Source organism: Tauraco erythrolophus, chromosome 7, assembly GCF_009769465.1.
Source record: "Tauraco erythrolophus isolate bTauEry1 chromosome 7, bTauEry1.pri, whole genome shotgun sequence".
Lineage (NCBI taxonomy): Eukaryota > Metazoa > Chordata > Aves > Musophagiformes > Musophagidae > Tauraco > Tauraco erythrolophus.
In genome coordinates, this window is record NC_141471.1 from 51,349,286 (window position 1) to 51,372,461 (window position 23,176).

Here is a 23,176-nt window from a genome sequence, read left to right on the forward strand (position 1 = left end):
CATGACATGATTTGTAAAAGTTTGCTTTCACCTCAGTCTTTTTCAGAAGATAATAATTGGCCATATGCCTCTTCACTAAACAGAAAACAAAGAGGAATGCAACTTAGATTTGTTTTTAATGCAATGTAAACTTAAAGCCAACTTATAGAATAGCTGAATAAAGCACCATGTCAGAAAACAGCTTTGTTTTTCAATGTTTCTGTAACACATCTTTGCTGGATGACAGAAGCAAAGAATTCAGAGGGGGTAAAATTCATTAATTTGTTTACTTAAACCCTGATTTTAATCTATAACTGAGTATGAAATATCAACAACAATGAATACTAGATTATGAAAGCCTCCTACTACCTTTCCAAATAATGATAGCAGTGATACTTTGGAACTTTCCCAACTTTTAGATACAAAAAATTACCCAGAGATATACTATATATTAAGAAGAAGTTCTGGAAACCTACGAAAACAACAGCCCAAGTTCCTAGATTTACATGGACTAAATGAACCACCTTCCTGCTAAGAACTGGTTTTCTTTTTTTTTTTTTTTTGTTTTAAAGAATGTTTAGTCAATAGAAAACAGCAATGTCATGTTTCAAATACAAATATATTACTAGCAAAATACTTAGTCTTTCACCTAATTCCCAAACTGTTTTGATCCAGTTTTACTTCCTTGTTGTAATTTTTTTTTCCCTTTAAATTTGAATCATGAAGCAATCTGGTAAGTAAATTCATATTGACAATACTGCTATGGGATGTACTACCAAAAGTATACAATATAGTTTGGTATTTATCTTATTTTTACCCTTAATCTCTACAAATACCAAGTAATCCAACAAAGTCATTCAAAAGGATTACTAACAAAAAACTGATTCAAAATACGATATTTATAAAAACCTCTCGAAGAAGCAGCGCTAGTGATACATATATTGCCACTAAGAAATTTATAAACTGAACTAAAAGATGGAAAATCTCACCGTTTTTCTTCTAGCATAGAATGCAATTCTGAGCCTTACCATCAGGAAATTGCTCTGCATCATCATCAAACATGGCTTCTTTCAAAGCAGATTTATTAAATGAACCGATACCATCAGAGTAATTGTACGGGTTATAATCTCGTGAACGTGGCGAAGAGTGAGGAGGCATCGTGTTGAGTAATGACGTTTTGTTATCAAGAGCTGTTCGGCCTGTATCGCTCACGCCACTTCCTGCTCGTAGGTCCACTATTCCAGAAGCACTGCAAATCTGCAGGAAAAGGAGTATCATACGAACATCGGAAATACACACGCTTTTCAATTAGCTACACTACTAATTCACCTATGTAGCGAAAACTTACAAAACTTCAAAAATTTCAAACAAGAAGTCTTAACAACAGTTTCCTTTTTTTAAGGAAAGCAAAGTTTAGGGAAGTGTACATAGTCCAAAAATATTCATGAACCAGAAACAGTTGTCAGTATTTTATCTGAGAAGTTTGATGCCAAGTAATTAAAAATATGTTTAAGCATGTATATATTTGGCAAGTTCAACAAATCTAAAAGCCAAAATTCCACAGAAACAGAAGGGTAAATCACTGCATGTAGCACTGAAAAACCCGTAAGCTCTGTACAGAATAAAATAAAACCTTTGGAAAAACATATATTTAGGTGCACACATCTCAAAAGGTGAATTCCAGTTGTTTTGCAAGATCATCTATTTATATGTTGCAAACATTTTAAATAAACAAACAGCAAGTTGGCCAGCTTGCTGCCAAGGGAATGTTCAGCAGCAGTCTGGCCAACCTGGTGAGGCAGGCTTTAAACTGAAGGGCTTAGGGAGCGGGGTCCAAAGTGGCAACGCTCATGCCATTGCAACCAACTGGGGAATAAGCCAGACCAACCAGAGCAGCAACAAATGTTCCTTCACTGCCTCCCAAGACAAGAATGAGAAGACCAACCTTCTCAAGAGTATGTATACCAATGTATGCAGCCTGAGGAACAAACAGGAGGAACTGCAGCTCCATGCCCAGTCGGAAAGTTGTGATATCATAGGAAGAACTGAAACATGGTGGAACAACTGACATGACTGTAAGGTCATAATGGATGGCTATAGGCTGTTTCGTAAAGACAGGCAGGGAGGAAGAGGAAAAAGGGTTGTACTCTACGTTAAGGAGAACCTTGAACATATAAAAGTCAACTACGGCAATTGTGGAAGCCCTATTGAATGCCTCTGGGTTAAGATCAGAGGGGTTGCCTCCAAGGGGGAACCTACAGTAGGCATCTGCTACCGACCTCCGTAACAAGACAATAAGGCCGAGGAAGAAATATTTGGGTCACTTAAGCAAGCTTCAGGTCAACACAACCTGGTTCTTTGGATAACTTGAACTACCCAGACATTCTGTGGAAGAACAATACAGCAACTCACATGTCATCCATCAAGTTCCTGGAATGCAGAGAGGATTGCTTCCTCATACAAATGTTATATGTGCCAACCAGGAATGAGGCACTGCTGGACTTGCCGCTCGCAAACCAAGAAAACCTGCTTTGTAGTATCTGGTTAGCGACAGCCTTGGCTGCAGCGATCACAATACTGTGGAGCTGGGGATCCTGCTGAGCATGCTGAAGGTTAGGAGTGAGGCACAGGTTTTAGATTTCAGAAGAGCAAGCTTTAGCTCACTCAGAGCTCAGTTGGGAGGGATTCTGTGGGAGGCTTCCATGAAGGATTAAGGAGCTAGTGAGTGCTGGGAGTTTTTCAAGAATGTTCTCCTTGGAATCACAAGAACAGTTCATCCCCTTTAAAGGTAAAGGAAGTAGGTGGAGCAAGAGACCCGCTTGGCTTAACTGCACACTTTTGAGTTGCTCAAGAAGTGTACCAGAGATGTAAAAGCAGATGAATATCCACTGAGAACTACGAGGCATTTCAAGGGCATTGCAAGGGCATGCAGAGAGGCAGTTAGAAAACCAAAAGCTCAGCTCAAATTGAAATTGGCCACAGATACCAAAAACTACAAAAAAGGGTTCTTCAAGTATGTAAACAACAAGTAGAAACAGAAGGAAAATATTGGTCCACTGTTAAACAGGAAAGGTGAAATAGTCACCAACAACTCTGAAATGGCAGCAGTTCTCAACACTTCCTTCACCTCTGGCTTTACCAGCACTGTTGGGCCCCAGACCTTGGGAACAAAAATCCAAGCTGATGCAAACAGACCCAAACTCAGTGAAGGAAGAGTTGGTATGTGAACTATTACAGGAGCTTGACCCCTACAAATCGATAGGCCCTGATAATATCCACCCGAGGGTGTTGAGAGCTGGCTGACGTCATTGCAAGGCTGCTTTCCATAATCTTTGAGAAGTTACAGAGATCATGGAACATCCCAGAAGACTGGAAGAAGGCTAATGTAATCCCCATCTACAAGAAGGGCTTAAGGGAGGACACAGGAAACTATAGGCCCATCAGTCTTAAACTTGAGTCCCTGGGAAAGTTATGGAATGAATCTTCCTGGAGGCTATCACAAGTCAAATGAAGCACATGACTGGGAAAAGCCAAAGCGGATTCACCAAGGGCAAATCATGCTTGATGAACCTGATTGCCTTCTACAACAAAGTAACATGCTCAGTTGATGTGGGGTGAGCAGTAGATGTCTACCTGGATTTCTCCAAGGCTTTCAATACCATTTCCCACAGCCTCCTCTTAGAGAAACTGATGTGTTATGGTCTAGGCAAGAGGTCTGTGAGGTGGATGGGGAACTGGCTGATGGGCTGCACTGAGGGTGGTGGTAAATAGCTCCTTTTCAAACTGGCAATCTGTCACAAGTGGAGTGCCCCAAGGATTGATTCTGGGCCCAATGCTGTTTAATTAAGTGATCTGGATGATGGGATCAAGTGTACCCTGATGAATTTTGCTGATGATACCAAACTGAGCGGAGAATTGGACACTTTGGAAGGGAGAGCCACCCTGCAGGAAGACCCAGACAGGCTGGAAGAGGGGGCTAATGAGAACCTTACAAGTTCAACAAGGACAGGTGTAAGGTCTTGCACCTGAGAAAACATAATTCAAGAGTGCAGCACAGGCTGGGATCTACTCAGCTGAGAAGCAGCTCCATGGAAAAGGACCTGGCAGTCCTGGTGGACAAGCAGCTCAATACGAGTGAACTTGTGCTGCTGCGGTGGAAGAGAAAGCCAACAGGATGCTGGATTGCATCAAAAAGGGCATCACCAGCAGAGATACAGAAGTCATTATCCCATTCTACTCAGCGCTTGTCAGGCCACATCTGGAAGTGTGTTCAGATTTGGTCCCCACTATACCAAAAAAGATGTGAACAGGCTGAAGAGGGTCCAGAGAAGGGCCACAAAGATGATCAAAGGCCTGGGAAGACCGCTGTATGAGGAACAGCTGGGAGAACTGGGTTTGTTCAGCCTTCAGAAAAGAAGCCTCAGGGAAGACCTTATCACTATGTTCCAGTATTTAAAGGGTGGCTACAAAGACAGAGACTCCCTTTTTACAAGGGGTCACATGGAAAAGAAGAGGACTGACGGGTACAAGTTACTCCCAGGGAGATATTATTCCAAAACATAAACTACTCTTAAAAAGTGGAAAATTTTTTACAATGAGAACAATCAGCCATTGGAATAATCTCTCCAGGGAAGTGGCAGATTTCCCAACATTGCACACTTTTAAGATTCGGCTGAAGAGGGTGCTGGGCCATCTTGTCTAGACTCTGCTTTTACCAAGAAAGGTTGGACCAGATGATCCTTGAGGTCCCTTCCAACCTGGTATTCTACAATTCTAGTGCTACTCAGAATTATCATTTGCATTTCCAAAATGTGGTTTCAAGACTAGGAACATATTTTTCTAAAGGTCTGAAGTAATTTAGGAGAAACGTTCTATTTCTAAAGTTGTAACATATAAACCTACTAAAAAGATGCTTTATCATCTGTAACAAATCAGTCACTGGCTTGGTTTGCTGGTTCTAAGATGCAATGAGTTTAAATACTCACCGAATCACCATCATCTTTTTTGGAATCTCGTTTTACAGGCTCATTCATATCTTCCTGACTACGAAAACTGAAGTTCTGAATGGCTTCAGTGACTCCACGAAGAGAGCTGTATATATCTTCAGAATTCATATTTTCAGTGTCATAGTCAAATGCACTGTAGACCACAGAGGAGGACACAGGAATTAAGATGGATCATTCTGTAACCCCATATTTTTAAACAACATCAGCACTACAGAGACTCAAGAACTATTAATAAAATTATTATTTTTCTTGAAACACATTACAGAAGAAAGCTAGCTCTCCACATAACAAAACTGTACTACATTAAGTAGCAGCATCTAAGAAACAAACTTCTTTCGCTATTTTACTCCAACGATTATGAAACAATGGGGATTTTTACACTATTCTCTCTTTCTGAAAAAAGTCCCAAAGTAAGGAGGACTGATAAAACTCAACAGTTTTCACAGTAAGCTGACTGCTAAAAGAACAATTACAAAATCCACTTTGGTGGCAACATCAGTACCACAAAATTAAAGACCAGAACACATTTATGAACTACTACTTCTTTTAGTCTCCTCAGTATTAAGTCTGGTTTGATGACCTAATCTAAAATTTGCTAGAGGTGAACACTTCGTTCCTTCTCTTGCTAACCCACTTGCACTCCAGGGTGCATGGCCCTTCCCACCTCAGGGCAACCCTGGCACTTGTCAGACCCTTCAGGGAGGCCAAGCAGTTCACTGTACCGTCATTCTGTGGAGGGAGGGGGATTATTTTTCCAGCATCTGGCAACTTATGCAAAATTCACTCCATGCTTTCGCTGTTGGGGTTACAATTTTGGATAACATGTAATGAAGCCTTAGAAGCAGACCTGTAGCAAAACCAGCCTACATTACCTTGGTGACAAAGTGTTCTGCGATGTGTTGGTTGGGGAAGTGAGAGGACTGGACCAGCTTGCTGGGGAGCGTGGAGTAGGTCTTGTTAAGGGACTTCCCATTGATCCCTGAAGGAGGAGAGGTGAGAAAAGATACTCCAGTAGGACTTCAGCTTCCCTTTTAACTTATTATTGTATTTTCTAGTGCCCAGAAACATTTAAAGAGCTTCTATTTAATTTCTTAGATAGGGTAACCAATTGCTAGTAACTTCAATCAGGTATAACTTTGAAATGAGTAAAGTAAAAGATAAACTACTCTTAAAAAAGCACATTCAAACTTATTAAGTCACTTGGAAGCAACATAGATTTAGGAAGTATCACACTCTGAAGGAGAAAGAAAAGGCATTCCATAAAGAGTGGTATCTGCTACTGAGATAGACTTCTACATAGGATTTGGGTTGCCTCCCCTCCTCTACCAACCCTGCTCTCACAAATAACTCTACTGAAAGGAACTTATGTTCAAAACACCAGTAACTTCAGAAAGAGTAAGATGACAGTGTAGATACCTGACCACTGTTGCCTGTATTCCGGAGATGATTATGGAGAAGCTTTGTGGCTCCGTCCTGAAATGTTTTTGGTAAAGCACCCAAAAGCATTGTAAACTCTGGGGTGTTGAGTTCAAAAAGGGAAATCAGCACGGACTGTGCAGCCTACAAGAAGAAAAGATTGAAGACATTAATTTGATTTTCTAAAGTAATTTTATCAGCAACAGATGCTATACTGAGTGGTAATCACAAAGTGTGACTTCAATCTTGATCAAGCTTGAATAGATGTTAACGGATGTGAACAAAAGCAATTCATATTTACTGGTAAGCTGGAAGTTCAGATATTGATAAATCCAGGCACACAATAATGAGCTTAAACTTTGCACAATCATTTTAACAAGCAGTCTTTCAGAAACGTGGTCCTCAACTCCCTCAACCCCAGATCCCTACTTGCTAAAAAAAGTACTGAAGGTATTTGCAGAATGGCTTTTAAAAGGTTTGGAAAGTTGAACGAACTTAAAGAGAGGAATGGAACATACCAGCCAGGAACAAGCCTGCAATTCCTTTGCCTGAGTTCTGCAAGGGGTAATTACCAATGAGAGATAATCAACACACTAGCTTGAAAAGGAACAGTTATTGCTTTAAAAATTAATAAAAAAAAAAAGCACAAACCAAAAACCAACCACAAAACCAACAAACAGATACCCTAATTTGGAATGAGAGAGTCCTGATTTTGAGTTGTGATGATGGCACTGGATATTCTTTATAACTTATCCTACAGTCTAACTAGTTAGTTAACCTTCCTTCCTTCCCACCCCACTTCCTTTATCTTTTCAAAAGACAGGAAAACATCACGAGGAATAATTTAGCTGAGTACATATTCAAAAGGTGAAAACTGTTAAGCATTGGAGTTTGTAGTCTACTGGATGTCACCTCCCACATCCTCAATTTTAATAGTTCATCTTTAACGTCATTCTCACCCTATAGCGTGGTTTACTATATATACATTTTTTAATCTGAATCAAGAATCAGAGCTCTTTACTGACAAAGCAACACAGTAAGTTACACAACGGTTGGGTTCCCTCCAGTAAAGGAACGTCGACTGCATGACTTAGCAATGTTTGTGCAGTTTGATGAATATTCACTGGACAGGTTAGTGAACTCGTCAACACAGCAACTCATCTAACACATGTCATGAAGGGCTAGGGATTAAGTTCACCAGAACTGTTTAATAGTTTCTTTGTAGTATGAAACTCTGATTCTAAGATTAACCAACTATGTCTAGTTTATACAGCTCACCATCAAGGTCTGCCACACACTGGAGAGAACCAGTGCCTCATGATAGAATGATAGGCAGCTTGCTTAAGCAGCAATATACTTCAAGCAAATAGTTTAGAAAATTCTTTTAGACATTTATTTCCCTCCTTTTGCTTCCAGAGCAATGAACTGTAGCATTTTTTAATTAAAAGTGGAAAGCCAAGGTATGAGCACACATACCAGCACACATCTCAGTATTAAGTTTAATGACAAAAATACAAGCATGTTAGATTACCACAAATTATCTTTGCACACTCGTGACTGGCTGTTTTCCTTAACTTTTATTCCCGTCTCCCTCTGATAGCCTTCCCCTCAAATGAACACCCTGAATGCCCTCTACAATCTGTCTTCAATGTTTCTCTCTTCCTTGTTGTTTCTTACAGTCTTTTAAAAGAAACTGATACAAAGCAAACCCAAAACAAATCCCACAACTGAGCAAAACCTTAGGAATTACCAGTTCCCATTTCTGTTCTGTCACCCATGTCTCCACTCTGTAACACTATGTCTATTTCAGCTGTCAAAAAAATAACATAATAGACAACCCGAGGTCATATCGGTAAAGAAACTGATACCATCGAGGCTGCCCAAAATGAAGCTCAACCTGAAGTATCAAAATTGACATTGACTCAGAGGTTTTCAACTATGCCATTATCTATTTTTATTCTCTCTTTCTTGAAAAAAAAAAAAAAGGCATTTTAGAGTATTTAAAGATTTTTCTTCTCCTTAGCATAAGCTCTCTCTCTTAAGTCCAGTCATACAGATAACATACTTAAAAGTCTGCAATAAGAATTAGAAATATTTTTTTGGTTTTGTTCTTTCCAGAAAACCTTAAAAGAAATCTAGTTCTGAAACAGAATTTTACCTTCCAGAAAGAAGTCTCATGTCACTGAACTGCACTAAGAGTGCCCAACTTCAGACTAATAAAATAAAAAAGATTTTTCATAATACTTAGTACTGGAAATGTTTTTACTAAAAAAAAAAATAATCCCAAACCCATCAATTACAGAGAAATACACTTGACAAAAACTTTCGATTTAAAGAAATCATATTAAATGCTATAAGCTTATTAAAATAAATAAAATGAAAAAGCCTGTGATAGCAGGTTGTGAAGCCTGTTAAGAGAACAAAACATTTTATACCACCAGAATAACTCTTGACTACTTATTGGTGAAATTTTATTTTCAAGAGTTATTAAAGGCTTTTGGCAGTTATTTGCTTTTAACAGCTGTGTTATGGAAAGAAAAAATAAAATGAGAAAACTTCATATAACTAAGGTGTTCCAGATGATTAAACTCACTGGCAATTCTTTCCACGATTCAGTTACTTATTGACATAAAAACGCTTATTACAGATATGAACCATCAGATAAGACAGCTTGCCACGTGTCTTAGTACTAAAACTTGACTGATTTAGAAGATAGTGCTACTTGAATTCTCCTTCTGTTTTATGGTCTTACATATATCACTAGAACATGGTACTAGGCAAGAAAAGTCCATAGGACATAACTTATTACTGCTTTCTCAAACTCATGAAGTTATGTAAGTGAAAGATAGAAACATTATCTCCAATATAAACTCTCCTATGTATTTTTTTATTACGTATTACAAACATTCCAGGTATCGAGAAGTTGTGGAAGTTATTTTTATTTTTCTTCTTTTCACATTGCACACTTTGTGAGGCAGTTCCCACTATTTTCTCTCAATTCTCTCCCACAAAACATCTCTCCTAAAGAAAGGAAGCATTGGTACTTTTGGTACATTTCCCAGAAATGCTGAAGTTGCCAAAACTCAAGCTTAATTGAAAATAGCAAAGGAAATCTAAACAAATAAATTGTTGCAACTCTTCAAACTGTAGAAATAAACACAGAAAAAAGGAACAGAAGGGTTAGTTCTCCATGTCACAGATGTCTGCACTTATGAGCCACAAAGTAAATATTTCATTTAGCACTGGAAAAGTGTTAGCATGCTGTTAATGGCAGCTAAAACAGAATGGCTGGTGACAATCAAAACAATAACAAAACCCTATTCCATCAAACTGCAAACAAAATTCAAAGATTTTTGCTTTCTATAATTGGAACGACTATTTAGAAATCCTTTCCAAAGACTGCATTAGTACATTTCTCATGGTTATATCCCCGGTGTATCTACATAGCTCACAAATACTAATTTTCACTTCACATCGGTCACACAGAGAAGGGAGTTCTGCACTGGAATTGTAGCATTACAAGAACAAACCTTTGATACTACCTGATTAAAGCATAAACATTCTTTTTTTCAAGTATCAACAGTTATTTACTTATCTTTTGTTAAACTCAAAAGATTCGAGAAAATCCAACTGAGACTGAACTGAGTTTGCTCCCAAACTTGCCATTCCTGCAACGAATGCGCTATTTGCACCAGAGAGCGGCCACTGAAGTAGTATTGAAACGGTATAAAAAAAGCCCACTGAACAGATCTTTACTAGATAGTGCTTGAAACAAAGTTATTCCTTATATTATGGAAGATAATCTCCACACACGAACACAAAAAAATACAACCCTAATGGAGAGTTTCAAGATGTGTTAATTTTAGATTTTTACTTAAATATTCTTAAAAATATAATTTTTGGCAAAGTTTTACTTTGTCAATTCTGCTACGTTATACAGAAAAATTAGGTGTGTTTGCTGAGAAGGATATAAAAATGTTTTTTCTCTATGAAAGAATAAGTTTGTTTTTAAAGAAAAATTTATTTTTTTTTTTTGTTTAGGCAAGAATAGCTTCTCTAATTTGCCAAGATACTTGGAATGTACTGCAATTCTAAGCACACTTTAACAAAACAAACATACCTTCCTAACATCTGAGCTTTTAGGTTCTGTGGTCCAGGTGATGATTCGAGACACTGCTAACCTAGTTTCACTTGAATTTACAAAATCTCCTGGATCCATCTGTTGTGCAAGAGTTTCTATGTATTTAAGGATTGCAACTTTGACCTGCAAAGAGAAACAGAGTCAGGTGGACAATAAAAATGGTGTGCTGCAAGATCAAGTGTGCTCACAGAGCAGAATGCTCATTCCCTAAAATAAATGTGCTTTTTTCCAATTAAACATCTTTTCAGCATTGATATAAAACTCTCTAAAATAAATCAATTTATAAATAGATATAATATTTCAAGAAGGGAGTTCAAATTCAAATATTAACAGAAACTGGTAGCAACTAAAAGATACACAAATCACTGCATATGCAGAAGCTTATATTTAACAAGAGGAATACCAAAGTAGTCAGAGTATTTAAGAATAATCAGGATTTTATAAAATTATTCAGAATTATCAAGAACTTTTTTCAAGTACTAAAATGAAAAATTAACATAATCTGATAAAACAATAATCAGTTTCTATTAGATGCTACAATGTAGTTAACACTCAGCATTCTTTTACAAAACACCAGAGTTGAGCAGTCACTATCTTTGGGAAGAAGCCACACGAATCCTCCCATTAAACACTAAAAAGGTAGGGAATGAATTCCTACAAAAGACTTAGAAGGGCTCACACACACACTTTTCCTTTGAAGATATTTAGAAGATAGAGACATGGATTTATCAGGGGGATAGAAAAGCCGCTTTACTCCCTCATTTGTCTGAACATTGTTCTCCTACTCCACTAACTCCCTCTACTCCCTATGCAGAATCTGTTTCATACATCCCAGACTGCAGCACCTCTCTAGTTTCTCCAAAACTGCATCACTGCACAGCTTTGGGCAAAAGGCTATTATGCCTGTATCCCCCTTAAGTATTTATCTCCTGAACTCCTGCTACCCCAGAGATCTGTCACAAAAAGTGTCAACAAAAGTGGTGAACGTATATTTAAGCTACCTATTTGACTTAGCTGCTTTTATTTCCACTAATAATTACCGTGAACCAGAAACACCTACCAGGAGGGAGACATCTATGTCCATCATAACCAGAACAAAAAAAGGTTCTGAGTGTATTTTTAATCATTCATGACTTGTAGTACAACTGTTCTGAGCAAAGCTATTTAGAAATCTCCCTTGGTCATCAAAACTTGCAAGCTCTTAAAAACTCAAGATACACTAAGTGACACACACATTAGTGATAGCTGATATACGTAGATTAATAATGAATACTTCATTTCCATAGAAGCTGTTATCCAAAGTTATACAACAAGCAACAGCTGGAGGCTTTCATCTTATGCAAATCAATATAAAGAAACGCAGTAAAAACCATACTATTTGCTAGATTCTTTCCAAGGGGGGAAAAAACCCACAAACATCTCTGAAGCAAAATACCTCAGGCTACATGGTTTTCTAAACATGAAATGAGTTAAAATTTCTAGATTGCCAAGTGAAACCATTATGACAGCACTATGTTTCACTGTTCCCAACTTAAATACGTATAAAATCATGCCTTAAAAAAAAAAAAAAAAAAAAAAGCACTGTTAAGAATTCTAACACACCATCCAGAGGCATTTCTCCCAAATAAAAAATTCTGGAGTACTGTTTCTGTGACAGCAGTATTATTTAGTCTTTAAACTACTCCCACAGAGTAAATTGCACAGACTTTTGGAAAAACGGAGGGTGGTCTCAGGAGACAGAAGAACACTGCGCAGAAGCCGAATGGGGAGTTAACACTAAAAGTTTTTCACAGTGTTTTTCATTAATTCCTTTTGAGAGAAAAACTTCTGTAAAGGGTACCTTTCTATGCTCAAATATAATGAGACAGTACTATTATGGATTAAAAAAACCCACTAATTATGATGTATTTTTGACACTATTTCCAGTAAGTACATACAGAGTTGAGATCTAGAAATAAAAGGTCTAACATAGTCCTCTTGAACAATCTATTTAATATCTCTGAGAGAGGAAATAAACAAAGTAGCTTCAGAAATTCTTATAATGAATATCTGCCATTAAACTGAAACCACTGTCTATGAAGTTGTTTAATACTGTCTGTACTCTTCTAGGATGAATTTATCGTACTTTAGCTGGACTATAAATACAGAGACATTTTTCCTGTACAGTATATAACACAGACATTTTGTTTAAGAAAAGCACTTCTGTAGTGAGTTCAAATATAGATCAAGTCACAATTAGCACTATTACTCACACAAAAAAAAAGATTAGACATAAACGGAACTAAAGTACTTCATAAACATCTTTCACAGATAATGAAATGACAACTTCCATCACAAAAATATGTGCAACTACCTCCAGAGACTCAGGAAATACTGCAAGGATGCTACACAGTCAGTGCCAGAAGGCAAATTGTTTTCCTGTCCTGTGAAAAATTTCAGATTTACAGGTTCATTTGCTGCATCAGGGTAAGACAAAAGGAACATTTCACGTAACAGGAAAAAAGGAGAGAGGAACGTAGAGAAGCTGCTTTACCTAAACCAAAAATAAGTCCATCTCTTACAGTGCTTCCCTGGGATGCAGGAGACTCTGCCTTACTCAAACTGAATACAATCAATCACACAAAGTGACTCTCAGATTGCTACATCCCAGGTGTCTGTCCCTAAGTTACTGCACATATAGGAGTGACTGTCTCTGCCATTATTTAACCAAATGACTAAAATACACACTAAAGATTAATTCTGAAGGGCACTCTCATCTCTGTGAATCTGTGTCGTTGGTTGGTTGTTTTTATTTAATCCAGAAATTTTCATACGGACTCAGATCTTCTGATCAACTGCAGCAAAAACCTTTGTCAACAAACTAGTATTTTCAAAGGAAAGAAAGGTTCAAAAACTTGTAATGAACTTTGGTCACAAATGCTTAAATCATTTCCTCACTGAGTGTGAGCCATTTGATATTCAACCTAAGAAAAAATGAAATGGATGATCTGAAGTGTATTTCAGGATGACATCCACACTTTGGAAAGCATGTTCTGCACCTGCAAAAATAAGCTCAATAGATTATACTGTGCCTAGAAAATATGAGTCCTATACCCATCCATACATTTGACCAAAACAGATACATGCATCTGGCACCTCTAAACAGTGTTTCAACAGTTCACCACACCTACATGTAAAATTATAGCAAAAGAAAATAAGATAGGTACAGCACAATACACTGTGCTGCATCCTCCATGAATCAGGTCAGTAGAATTGTACCTTCTCTATGTTTGGTCCTCTTACTGGCTAGCTGTCCAAATCCACCTCTGTGGCTACTCTAAAAGCTTGACTTTTATTGTCCAAGACTTAGCTGTGTTTTAAAGTGCAAGAACGACAATGACTGTTTACTCTAAAGGATCATAATCATTTACTACTATCACATGAAAACCAGAGGGAAAAGCCATTTGTAGAAGGGAATCCTTCCACAGAGTGCATTTCTGATCTACCATCCCTTCCTCTACCTGACGACCTTTAAGGACACTGAAAAATCCTTTCTCTGATTTTTCGTGACACAGTGAATGCTGTTTCTCAGTGTATCTAGCCCAAAGTCACACTCTGCAACAAAATAATCACCTATCAGAGCAAGAACAAATGCTGAAGACTTCAAGAAATGGAGTAGCGCCCTAGGATTGTTAATTAATCTGATAGGCATCTGGGTGCACTGAGAATGGGATTTAGGCAAAATATTCAAGAATGTGGATATTAAACAGATACTGCTGCAATTTAGGCTCAATAACTTTACTGTCTGTATCTTGCAGTTACATCAAAGATGGAAGTAGGGGGTAGATACCACTTCCTTCTGAAAAAAAAGCTTACCTTCTCTTAAACAGTTATATAATTTACTGTACCAAATTTCATTTTAAGTACTCTTGATTTTTTTCAAACTAACAGGTGTTCTCCTGTGGAAGTAATTTTTACTGGCATCTTGATTTCAGAAGTCTCTCTCAAATACTGGAAATTATTTTCAGAATGTCTTCCCATTAAGTGTTTCAGATTTCTTATTTCCTTCTATGTCACTTAGTGAATAATCTTTAACTTAGCCCCAACTCAGCTAGTAGGAGTCCATGTCTCGTTCCAAATCTACACTCCCAACTTTGAAATGTGACCAACACAGCTATACTACTGAATGGACAAAAAGAACATTTCAACCATCAAATTCACCTTCCTGGGGAGGAAAACCATGTAAAGCAAAACCAAACCAAATTTGTTCCAAGGATTTATTTAAACAACAAACTGATTTTTACTACCTCATTTGCTGTCTTCAATAAATGACAGCAGTCCCTTTTTAACACAGCTCTATGAAGCAACAGTGGTCAACGTATCAACTGTCCTCAAAGTTTAAAAATGTAAGTTTTACTGTATTGTAGACAAAAAAGGCATATTCACGTGACTTTAGGTTCTACATAACTTGGGAAAAGTCATATTCTTGTGCAGTATCAAACTATGTAAAAACATTTCGTGCAGGATAGAGCAGAAAATGTCAGCTATCATATGCTTGTTATTTCCCCATTTACGTCACTTGAGAATCTTCTTAGGATTTGATGCATTTATCCTAAAAAATCAACTCTCTTTAGAACTGTAAATGTACTACAGAATACATTTTTACTCTTCAGTTATGCTGGCAGGTCTATGGACTATAGATTCTTATGTAAAAATGTGTGTAATTATAAAGCTACACACTGCTTTCAGAAAAGTAAGTGTACCACAAAGGGAGCTGATTTTTAATGTAATAACTCAAGTTCATATTAATACGAAAATAGTGTAAATTAATTCAAGACCTATCAGGCTGAACACAGAAAAAAATGAACTAGGAAAACATGATTGGGAAATCACAAACATAAAATTAGAAAAGACTTGATAGAGTGAGTTTGCATAACCAGCTTGATGTTAGGCGGCCACATTTTTGTTGCTCATTTTTACTGCACTGTGGTTTTATTAGATCTCTCTTGCAGCAAACATTTTCATACTAGAGTAACGTTTAAAATTGAACATCTGCATGCTTAAAGTTTCTTGCCAAGGTTAGTAGCAGCATACGAATGCATTCAAATAAAAATTATTGGAAACACTGTAAGAGTTTGACATAGGGTTAAGAATAAAGACAATAATTCAGACAAAAACCTTTGAGCTCCAAAAAGAGCGAAGCTGGTCCTGTAGTGCTGGCTTGACTGTCTGAAAGTTTACAAAAACAAAATCCACTAATTGAAAACCTTTTTTTTTTTTAACAAAGCAAACATAACAATTCAAATATAAATACTAAGACAAGCAAATGTCTGTCAATAAAGGTTTTTGTTTGCAATGAAAGCCTGAAAATTCTTACCTTCAGGCTAGGTGTTTGGGTCTGGTCAACAGTAAATCTCATTAAAATACTGAACTGGAGGTCATTTGGAAAAGATTCCCTGTAAAACGAACACATCAAATCGTGTGAAGTTATGTGAAATTTGAAATTTTCTTTTAATACCTGTTTAGAGGCACTAAATAAGCCCTCACTCTCTTCAAAGAAAAGCTTTAGGACTTCTAATCAAAAAAAAATATTACCAGTTTTGTTGATACTGTATCTGACTTTCAGAAACATTCACCTAGCATGGAAAGGACAAAATTTAAGAAATTCCTGTGCTTTGAAGAAATTATTGCTATTCAATGCAAGTAACAAGGAATGATACAATAACGATATGGTATTATTCTGATTCTAAATCTATGCAATGCTCAAATTAATATGCAGTATTCCTGCTGGAGGTATATACCACACGGCTCCTGCACATTTCTCTGAACTATCCTACTCCACCCTCAGCTGCCTCCGCTCTCCCACACTGCACACTCTGGGTATGACCTTCAAGGGCTCTGCTGCAGCAGCAAAAAAGAGCTGTAGCAGATCGTACTCCCCTCTCTCCCCACAACACACACCATAGCCTTCCTCGGATTTCAGCAGAAGCCTAGACCACTTAAGACTGTCCTGTACTTCAGAGAACAGAGGATAAGAAGTAGGTCCCAGTATTCATCTGGAAATAAAACTGGCCAAGGATGGCCAGCTCCAATGATCCCCTAAGACCATTCTGGAATCAGGCTATTAATGAAGTTTGGGGAGAGTGGAGGGAAGACAGAAATCAAATCCATTATTGCCGTAACTCCTTAAAAGCCTGCTGACACTGAGAGATTAATATTGCAACAACATTTTGATACCAAAATAAAGAAGTTTAAATACAAGCACTGCATCACTGAACACAAGGCAAGACAACAAACATATATGGCTCAGATACAGAGTTTTGGAATCAGCTAAGTAGTATCATATTAATTGTTCAACATTAAGGACTCAAACCCTTTCACCTAAGAATCATTTAGGGAATCAAAATGCTTAAGCAGTGAGGTTTACTGAAGTTTCACAATCTGTTATTAGCTCTACATTTTCCAAGAATATCACAGCACACTAAAAAAAAAAATCAAAAATTTGGAAGTAGCATAAGGGTTTGGATTTTTTTTTTTAGTGTTTGGGGTTTTTTTAATTTTTTTATTTTTTTATTTTTCTTTTTAAGAACTCCATTACCTTGTAACATCAAGTGCCTTCTGAACTTTTGCTTGTACAGACCCAAGCAAATCAGCACCCATTTTTTTCAACAGCTGTGTCAGCAATACAAACAGCCAGTCCTGCAGATCTTCTTTATGGACCTGGATGAAGTCCACCAGTGTTTCCAAAAACATACTGAACACCTAAAAGGCAGAAGAAGATGGAAAGAGGGTAGGATGGGGCAAAAGAGGAAATGACACTGACATATGCTGAACTTACAAACAAAGAAGAAAGCAGTAAGGGAATCAGAGGCAGAGAAAGGCAGTGTTTTGCAGCCAAGCAGGAAAAAAAAAAGAAAAAAAAAGAAATCTGTCTTGCTTTTTCATTGGATTTTGATACAAGAGTACACTGGAAATGTTAGCTGACTTCTGTAGAAGTTTGAAAATTAAGTATTCCATGCAGCTTTGTCAAGAAAAGAAATGCTTACTGTGATGGCTGGCGCAACCTCAATTTTTTTCAGTAAAACTTAATTTTTTACCTTTTCAAGCTTTGTCATTAACTTGATTTGACATATTCCTCAAAGACTACAAAAACCACTTTATCACCAAAAAGCTCCTACAATTCTTTAGCAAAATATTCATCATAAATATCTGCATTGCTAATTACTGCAAAATCATGAAAGCTCGCCAATTCCTTTACATAAAATATTTGTGGAACAGAACAAAATTCTCTTGCTATTGCAGGTATCCAAACACAAAATTATTCATCAGAGTCCGGGAAAAAAGCCATGATACATTTCAGACTGGCAGGTGTTTAAAACATAAAAGCACTTTCGTTTTTTCAAAAACATGTTCTTCTTTTCAACAAGTAATGCTGGATACAAAAAATACATATAGTGTTGAAAAGACTGCATTCAGTTAAAAAAAACAACAACATATATTATTGTATTTACAGTAACCTCTGCACTCAGACCAGGTAGAAGGGCTTTTCGGAGGGAAGAGGTAAAGCAGGTGATGACAAATAGGTAACTTTGTTTAAAGAGCTTTTTTTAGCGTCTCACTGATTTTATGCTTTTTCAAGACTTACAGTGAAATCAGGATGTATATGCTCTATACCGGTGTGGCCCATGAGTTTCCTGTTTCTCTGACAAGAAAAACGGGTCTTTGGGCTGAAAATGCTACCTTCACAACTGATAAGCGCTCCAGCTCCAGCACATAGCTGGGAGCAGAAGCAGAAGTATTGCCATGATGCGAAGAGTGTTGAAGATGTTGCCTCCTCAGCATTTATAACATGGATACAAGGTTGGAAGTAGCTGCTGCAGAGGAAGGGCTGGAACTCCACATCCTCCTGCGTCTGAGCTGGCTTATTATAAGGTGAAACTCTGCTACTGTCTGTGAGAGTGGATGATCCCAAACTGTGATCATACCTCACATGGCTGCAGAAACCAGTTCACAGAAGTGGGCTTTCTTTCACAGCACTGACAGAGTATGGAGGAGTTGGTGCATGCTGCTGCATGCCTTCATCGCTGAGGAAATTAGATCTCTTTTCACATTGATAATCAAGCCAGGGTAAGCAAATTCACACCATAAAGTGAAAAAAAAAAAAAAAATCCATACTGGTGTCTTCAAAAGAAGTGCCTCAAAATTTACACTAGAAATAGAAAATCTATTCAGATTCTTTCAGGACCTAATAAAGATCACAGAAAATCTTTCAAGAGACATCTTAAATACTGAAAGGTTGTGTTAGAAACAAAACAATGTAAATCCTACTCAACAAAAAGCCCATCAGGATGAGCTACTTTAATTAACTTCTCTTTTGGGGCAAATTACTTGGAAAATTGTAAAAAAATTAAAAATTGCTAACTCCTCTGCTATCTGCCTAAATTTTTATTCAAGTCCGAGGTTTAGAAATCACCCTCCCAGTAGTGAGAAGAAATTTTTATGTTTAGGATTGAAAATGTCTTCTGTATTTGGCTGAACTGAAACAATATACCCCACTTTGTGGATGCACAAGTAGAGGGCACAATTGTAAGACCTAGGCAAAACCAAACCAAAAAGTACTTTCTGGACTGTAATACGACAGTCTTTGGATTTCACAGCCCTAAAATAAGGGGAAAACATATTGGACTTAGGCAAACAACAAAAAAATTTCTGGCTATGAAAATTACACTAGGGGTCTTAGAATAGAATTGTATTTAAAACCCTTCAAATTAAACTATACAGCTCAGCAGAATTTAAAAACTGTACCTGTTTCTTTGAGTTTTCAGACACTAATACACATATCTTTTTCATTAAAATGTACAAGCTGAACAAACTGGTTACAACCTCTTATTTGATGGAGTAATGTGCACTTCTTAGTACATTTTAAACATGTAATGTGGTTTAAATTGAAATTATTATGAAGCGAATTATGAATCAATGGCAAAAGTACTCTAAAGATCCTGTGCCAATGTTTTATCTGTTAAAGAATACACATAACTGAAGAGTCGACTTTGTTTCCAAGTTGTGTTTGATTTCAAGTTTACCACACAGTGACTGTCTGGAGAAAACTCAAGTTGAGTCATCTTGTTGTATTTACAAAAAATACGTATCATACCATTTTGTCTTAGGCTAAAGCATGAAGAATTTAAGAAGGCTATAAGAGCATTTAAGGTAAAGGATGAATTTGGAATGGAAAATGGAACTCAGCCATGTGAAAAATGCATGTGTGTACTGTGATTTCTGCAGTTTCCATTTTTATGCTGTGAATTAAAATTCTGAAATCAAGCATCTAAAGTTGAAGTTTTCTAATAATTTGATAGTGGAAAAAAATAAACAAATATGAAAATAATTATAGGTGATCTACCTTAAAAGTGAATTATTTCAGATGTGCCAACCACCACAATATAAAAGCAGGAATGCATAACCAAACAATGTCAGTTAATTAGTAGATAAAGCACATCTCGAAACTTTACCACACAGTTTACATAATTGTATATAGCATTTTATGATTGCAAAAGGCTTGACACTGCATGAACTCTTTGGGGAAGAAAAATAGAGAAAAAGGGTTAATTGCACATTCATGCAAGTAAGGTTAGGCTTCCAACAAATATTGAACCAACTTACTCTCTAAAGAGAGTTCCAACACAGGGGACAGCATGCAAAACAAAAACAAAAATAAAACAAAACAAACAAAAAAAACAACACAAAAAAGGAAAAAAGATAAAAACACACAAATTAGTGGCCATCAATACAAAGTTCCTGTATGGAATACAAAACAAAATAAAACAAAAAAGGTATTTCAAAACTTTTATGATAAATTTAGTAATTTTATTGGGATATCCAATGGTTTTTATAAGTAAGCACTTGGCATGTCCTTCATGTCATTCTCCCATTTTCTCCTCCAAATGACATTACTCTCTTTTTCTAACCAATACTCTACATCCAATTATCATGTTAAAGTAAACCTTTAGAAAAACAACCAAATGTGATGACAGAATAATTCTTACAGACACTTGAAAAGAGTCTAAGATAAGATTCGTGTAGCCATATGTGTGTGATTAAAAAATTAACAGTTAATGAACTATTATACTTAAAGGATCCTCCCGATAATATAAGGACAACTATTAATAGTTTTGCAACACCAAAAAGCAGGCAAGGTTTCAGTGACTGAAACAGGTGTACCACACATGCTATATAACACAGGCCACATCTTCAAAACCTAAGCAACATTATTTTAGGTCAGAATGTCTAGTAAACAAAACAATCAACTAGAATAATTCAATGTAACATTCCTAAAAGCTGAAAAGATAAAATGCTCTTCTGATACATACAACTAAATTTTGGAAGATTTTAGTTATCCTTCCCTGGCTCCCTCACTACAAAAAAACTCCAAGGTAGTTCTGATATATGCACAGCTGCAATATTAATTAACACAAGAACAAGCAAAATTAAATCAAGCTGCTATTCAAAATTTTGTCATTACTTCATTTAGAAACCAGTAATACTTCAACATTTAATCTTCTTTCCTCTCCTTTGACTTAGCTGTTTGGGTTTTTTTGAATCTTTCCTTCGGCTTCTCTTTAACCACTTGGCTTTAGTCTTTTCTGCTGGATTTCTGCAGCATGTAAGCAACTTTAATGCCATGTTGCTGTGTCCAATGCAAGTTTCTTCCAAAATACATGATGTCACAGATAGCAGCCAAGTCACTTTTTCCAGCAGGAAGAATCAGGAGGACAGATGAACACTAACTTAAGCTGACAGGACTTCTCATGACTCTGAACTTAATTTGCCATTGCAGCAATAAGGAAGACTTAAAAATATGTAAAATGTATTGCATAATCAAAGTCGTTTTTCAGAATTCTGCTGGGAAAAGCCAATAGTTCTGAAATAACTACTTTGCTCTGAATTCTTCTGTGTTACCATTTTATCAATTCTTAAATATGGACACAAAGTGTCTATAAAAGATAAAGTCTCTTATAAACAAGCCTATAATTCAAACAAAACATGAAGTTACATGGTTTTTACATGATACTAATATAACTTTATTCAGCTCCTTATTTACATGCAGTCCTTTTGCTATGGGAAATGAATGAATATTTAATTACTGCTAGCTGTACTAGCAAACCACCTCCCACAAAAATGGTAAAAATATTATCAAGTGAAGTAACTCAGTTAAAAAGATTTTCATGGTCTTAGAAAACAGAAGGATTATCCTCCTTATTATATCATCCATACTGGGTCTTTACCTAGGTAAACGTGAATAAAACATCACATTTTCTTTTATAACTAAGTATAGTCTCCACCTTACTTAATGAATACTAATGATGATGTAACAATTATTCAACAGTCTCAACTGCCAGCCCTATCTACGAAACTCGAGGAAGATGTCATAAGCTATGATAACACAAAATATCCTGGAAAATTTTTTAGAAGTAGATATTTGGTACAGTTCATCAGACTCATTATGTATGATTTAGTCACACTACTTTCTTTATGATTTAAATTACTACTCCAGAGCTTTTGCTTCTAATTGAGAGAAAACCATTACTCATGATGAAGTGGCCTCTATAGACAACATGACTTCTTAGAAACACAAATTTTGAGCACAAACCGTGGAACTACTTCAATGCATTTTACATGAAACTAACCTTTACCTTATTTCAATTATCCTGTGAAAAAGGTGGAAAATTATCTTGTTCAAAATTGCAAATTAAATGGATTGAAATGTGACACCATTTGCTGCTTACAGAACACAGCTTGTGAAATTTTTACACGTGCAACTACTGCTGTCATGTTTTACGACAACTCGCTTTCTATTAATGTAGGTTTGCAAATGTTTACTGCAAGAAAAACCTAAACATACCTTACTGTGAGGATCAGCAAACATTCTTGTGAAGATTTCACACAACCTTTTCAACTCAACACGACTGTCAAAGTGATAACAATACATTAGTGAACTCTCCTCGTTAATACTACCAGAACAGTAATGCACAGCAATCAGTGAAATCAAGTGTAAATATTGAATCAAATAATCTAGTAAACAAAGTAGAAAAAAGCATTTTGTTTAAGGCATGGATAAAAATGTAATGGGTTTTGTCTAAAATGAGACTTTCAACCTAGAAAAGTCTCTTTAAACTAATTCATATACTAAACCATTCCCAACTATTTTAACAGAGCAGATAAAGGTATTCTTAATAGCTCGTAGTAAAGTTTCTTCCAAATAAAATCCCAATTATTATTATTAATATATAATCAATAATTATAGCAAACCTAATCGCATAATATAATCAGATAATTAATAATCACTACAATAATAATTAAATTGTAACATGAAGAAATAAAAATAAAGGACTTCCATCAATACTACATGTAAGCATTTTAGGAATCTTTTGTATTGCAAGAATTCTCTTGATTTTAAATCCAATTTCTTAAACTGAGCTTTTAAAACAGATCCTATGTACTAGTGGCCAGAATTTAAATAGCTTCCTCATTCCTTCCCCCATCTTACTCTCACAGCCACACCCCCTGCTTTCTTTCTCCCCACCTTTCTGTACGCTTTAGAACACTAGTCTCCTCTCCTACTCCCCTTGCCTCACTTCAACTCTGATATAAAATG

The 23,176-nt window shown here is 36.5% G+C and overlaps 1 protein-coding gene across 44 annotated transcripts in view; it reads right to left on the bottom strand.

The window, feature by feature from the left end:
* CLASP2 (cytoplasmic linker associated protein 2) overlaps window positions 1-23,176 on the bottom strand; it is a 152,895-nt gene that overhangs the window by 11,353 nt on the left and 118,366 nt on the right. For 26 of the 44 annotated variants that reach the window (XM_086615121.1, XM_086615116.1, XM_086615109.1 and 23 more), the window contains 8 exons: window positions 22,424-22,487; window positions 17,120-17,283; window positions 15,899-15,977; window positions 10,522-10,665; window positions 6,402-6,545; window positions 5,858-5,964; window positions 4,965-5,118; window positions 1,008-1,236 (listed from right to left, as the gene is read on the bottom strand). In XM_086615121.1, the coding sequence (XP_086471247.1) occupies window positions 1,008-1,236; window positions 4,965-5,118; window positions 5,858-5,964; window positions 6,402-6,545; window positions 10,522-10,665; window positions 15,899-15,977; window positions 17,120-17,283; window positions 22,424-22,487 (1,085 nt within the window). Of the gene's footprint in view, window positions 1-1,007; window positions 1,237-4,964; window positions 5,119-5,857; window positions 5,965-6,401; window positions 6,546-10,521; window positions 10,666-15,699; window positions 15,751-15,898; window positions 15,978-17,119; window positions 17,284-22,366; window positions 22,370-22,423; window positions 22,488-23,176 lie in introns of all 44 variants that reach the window. The other 18 variants (XM_086615112.1, XM_086615103.1, XM_086615101.1 and 15 more) reach the window with 3 other exon arrangements.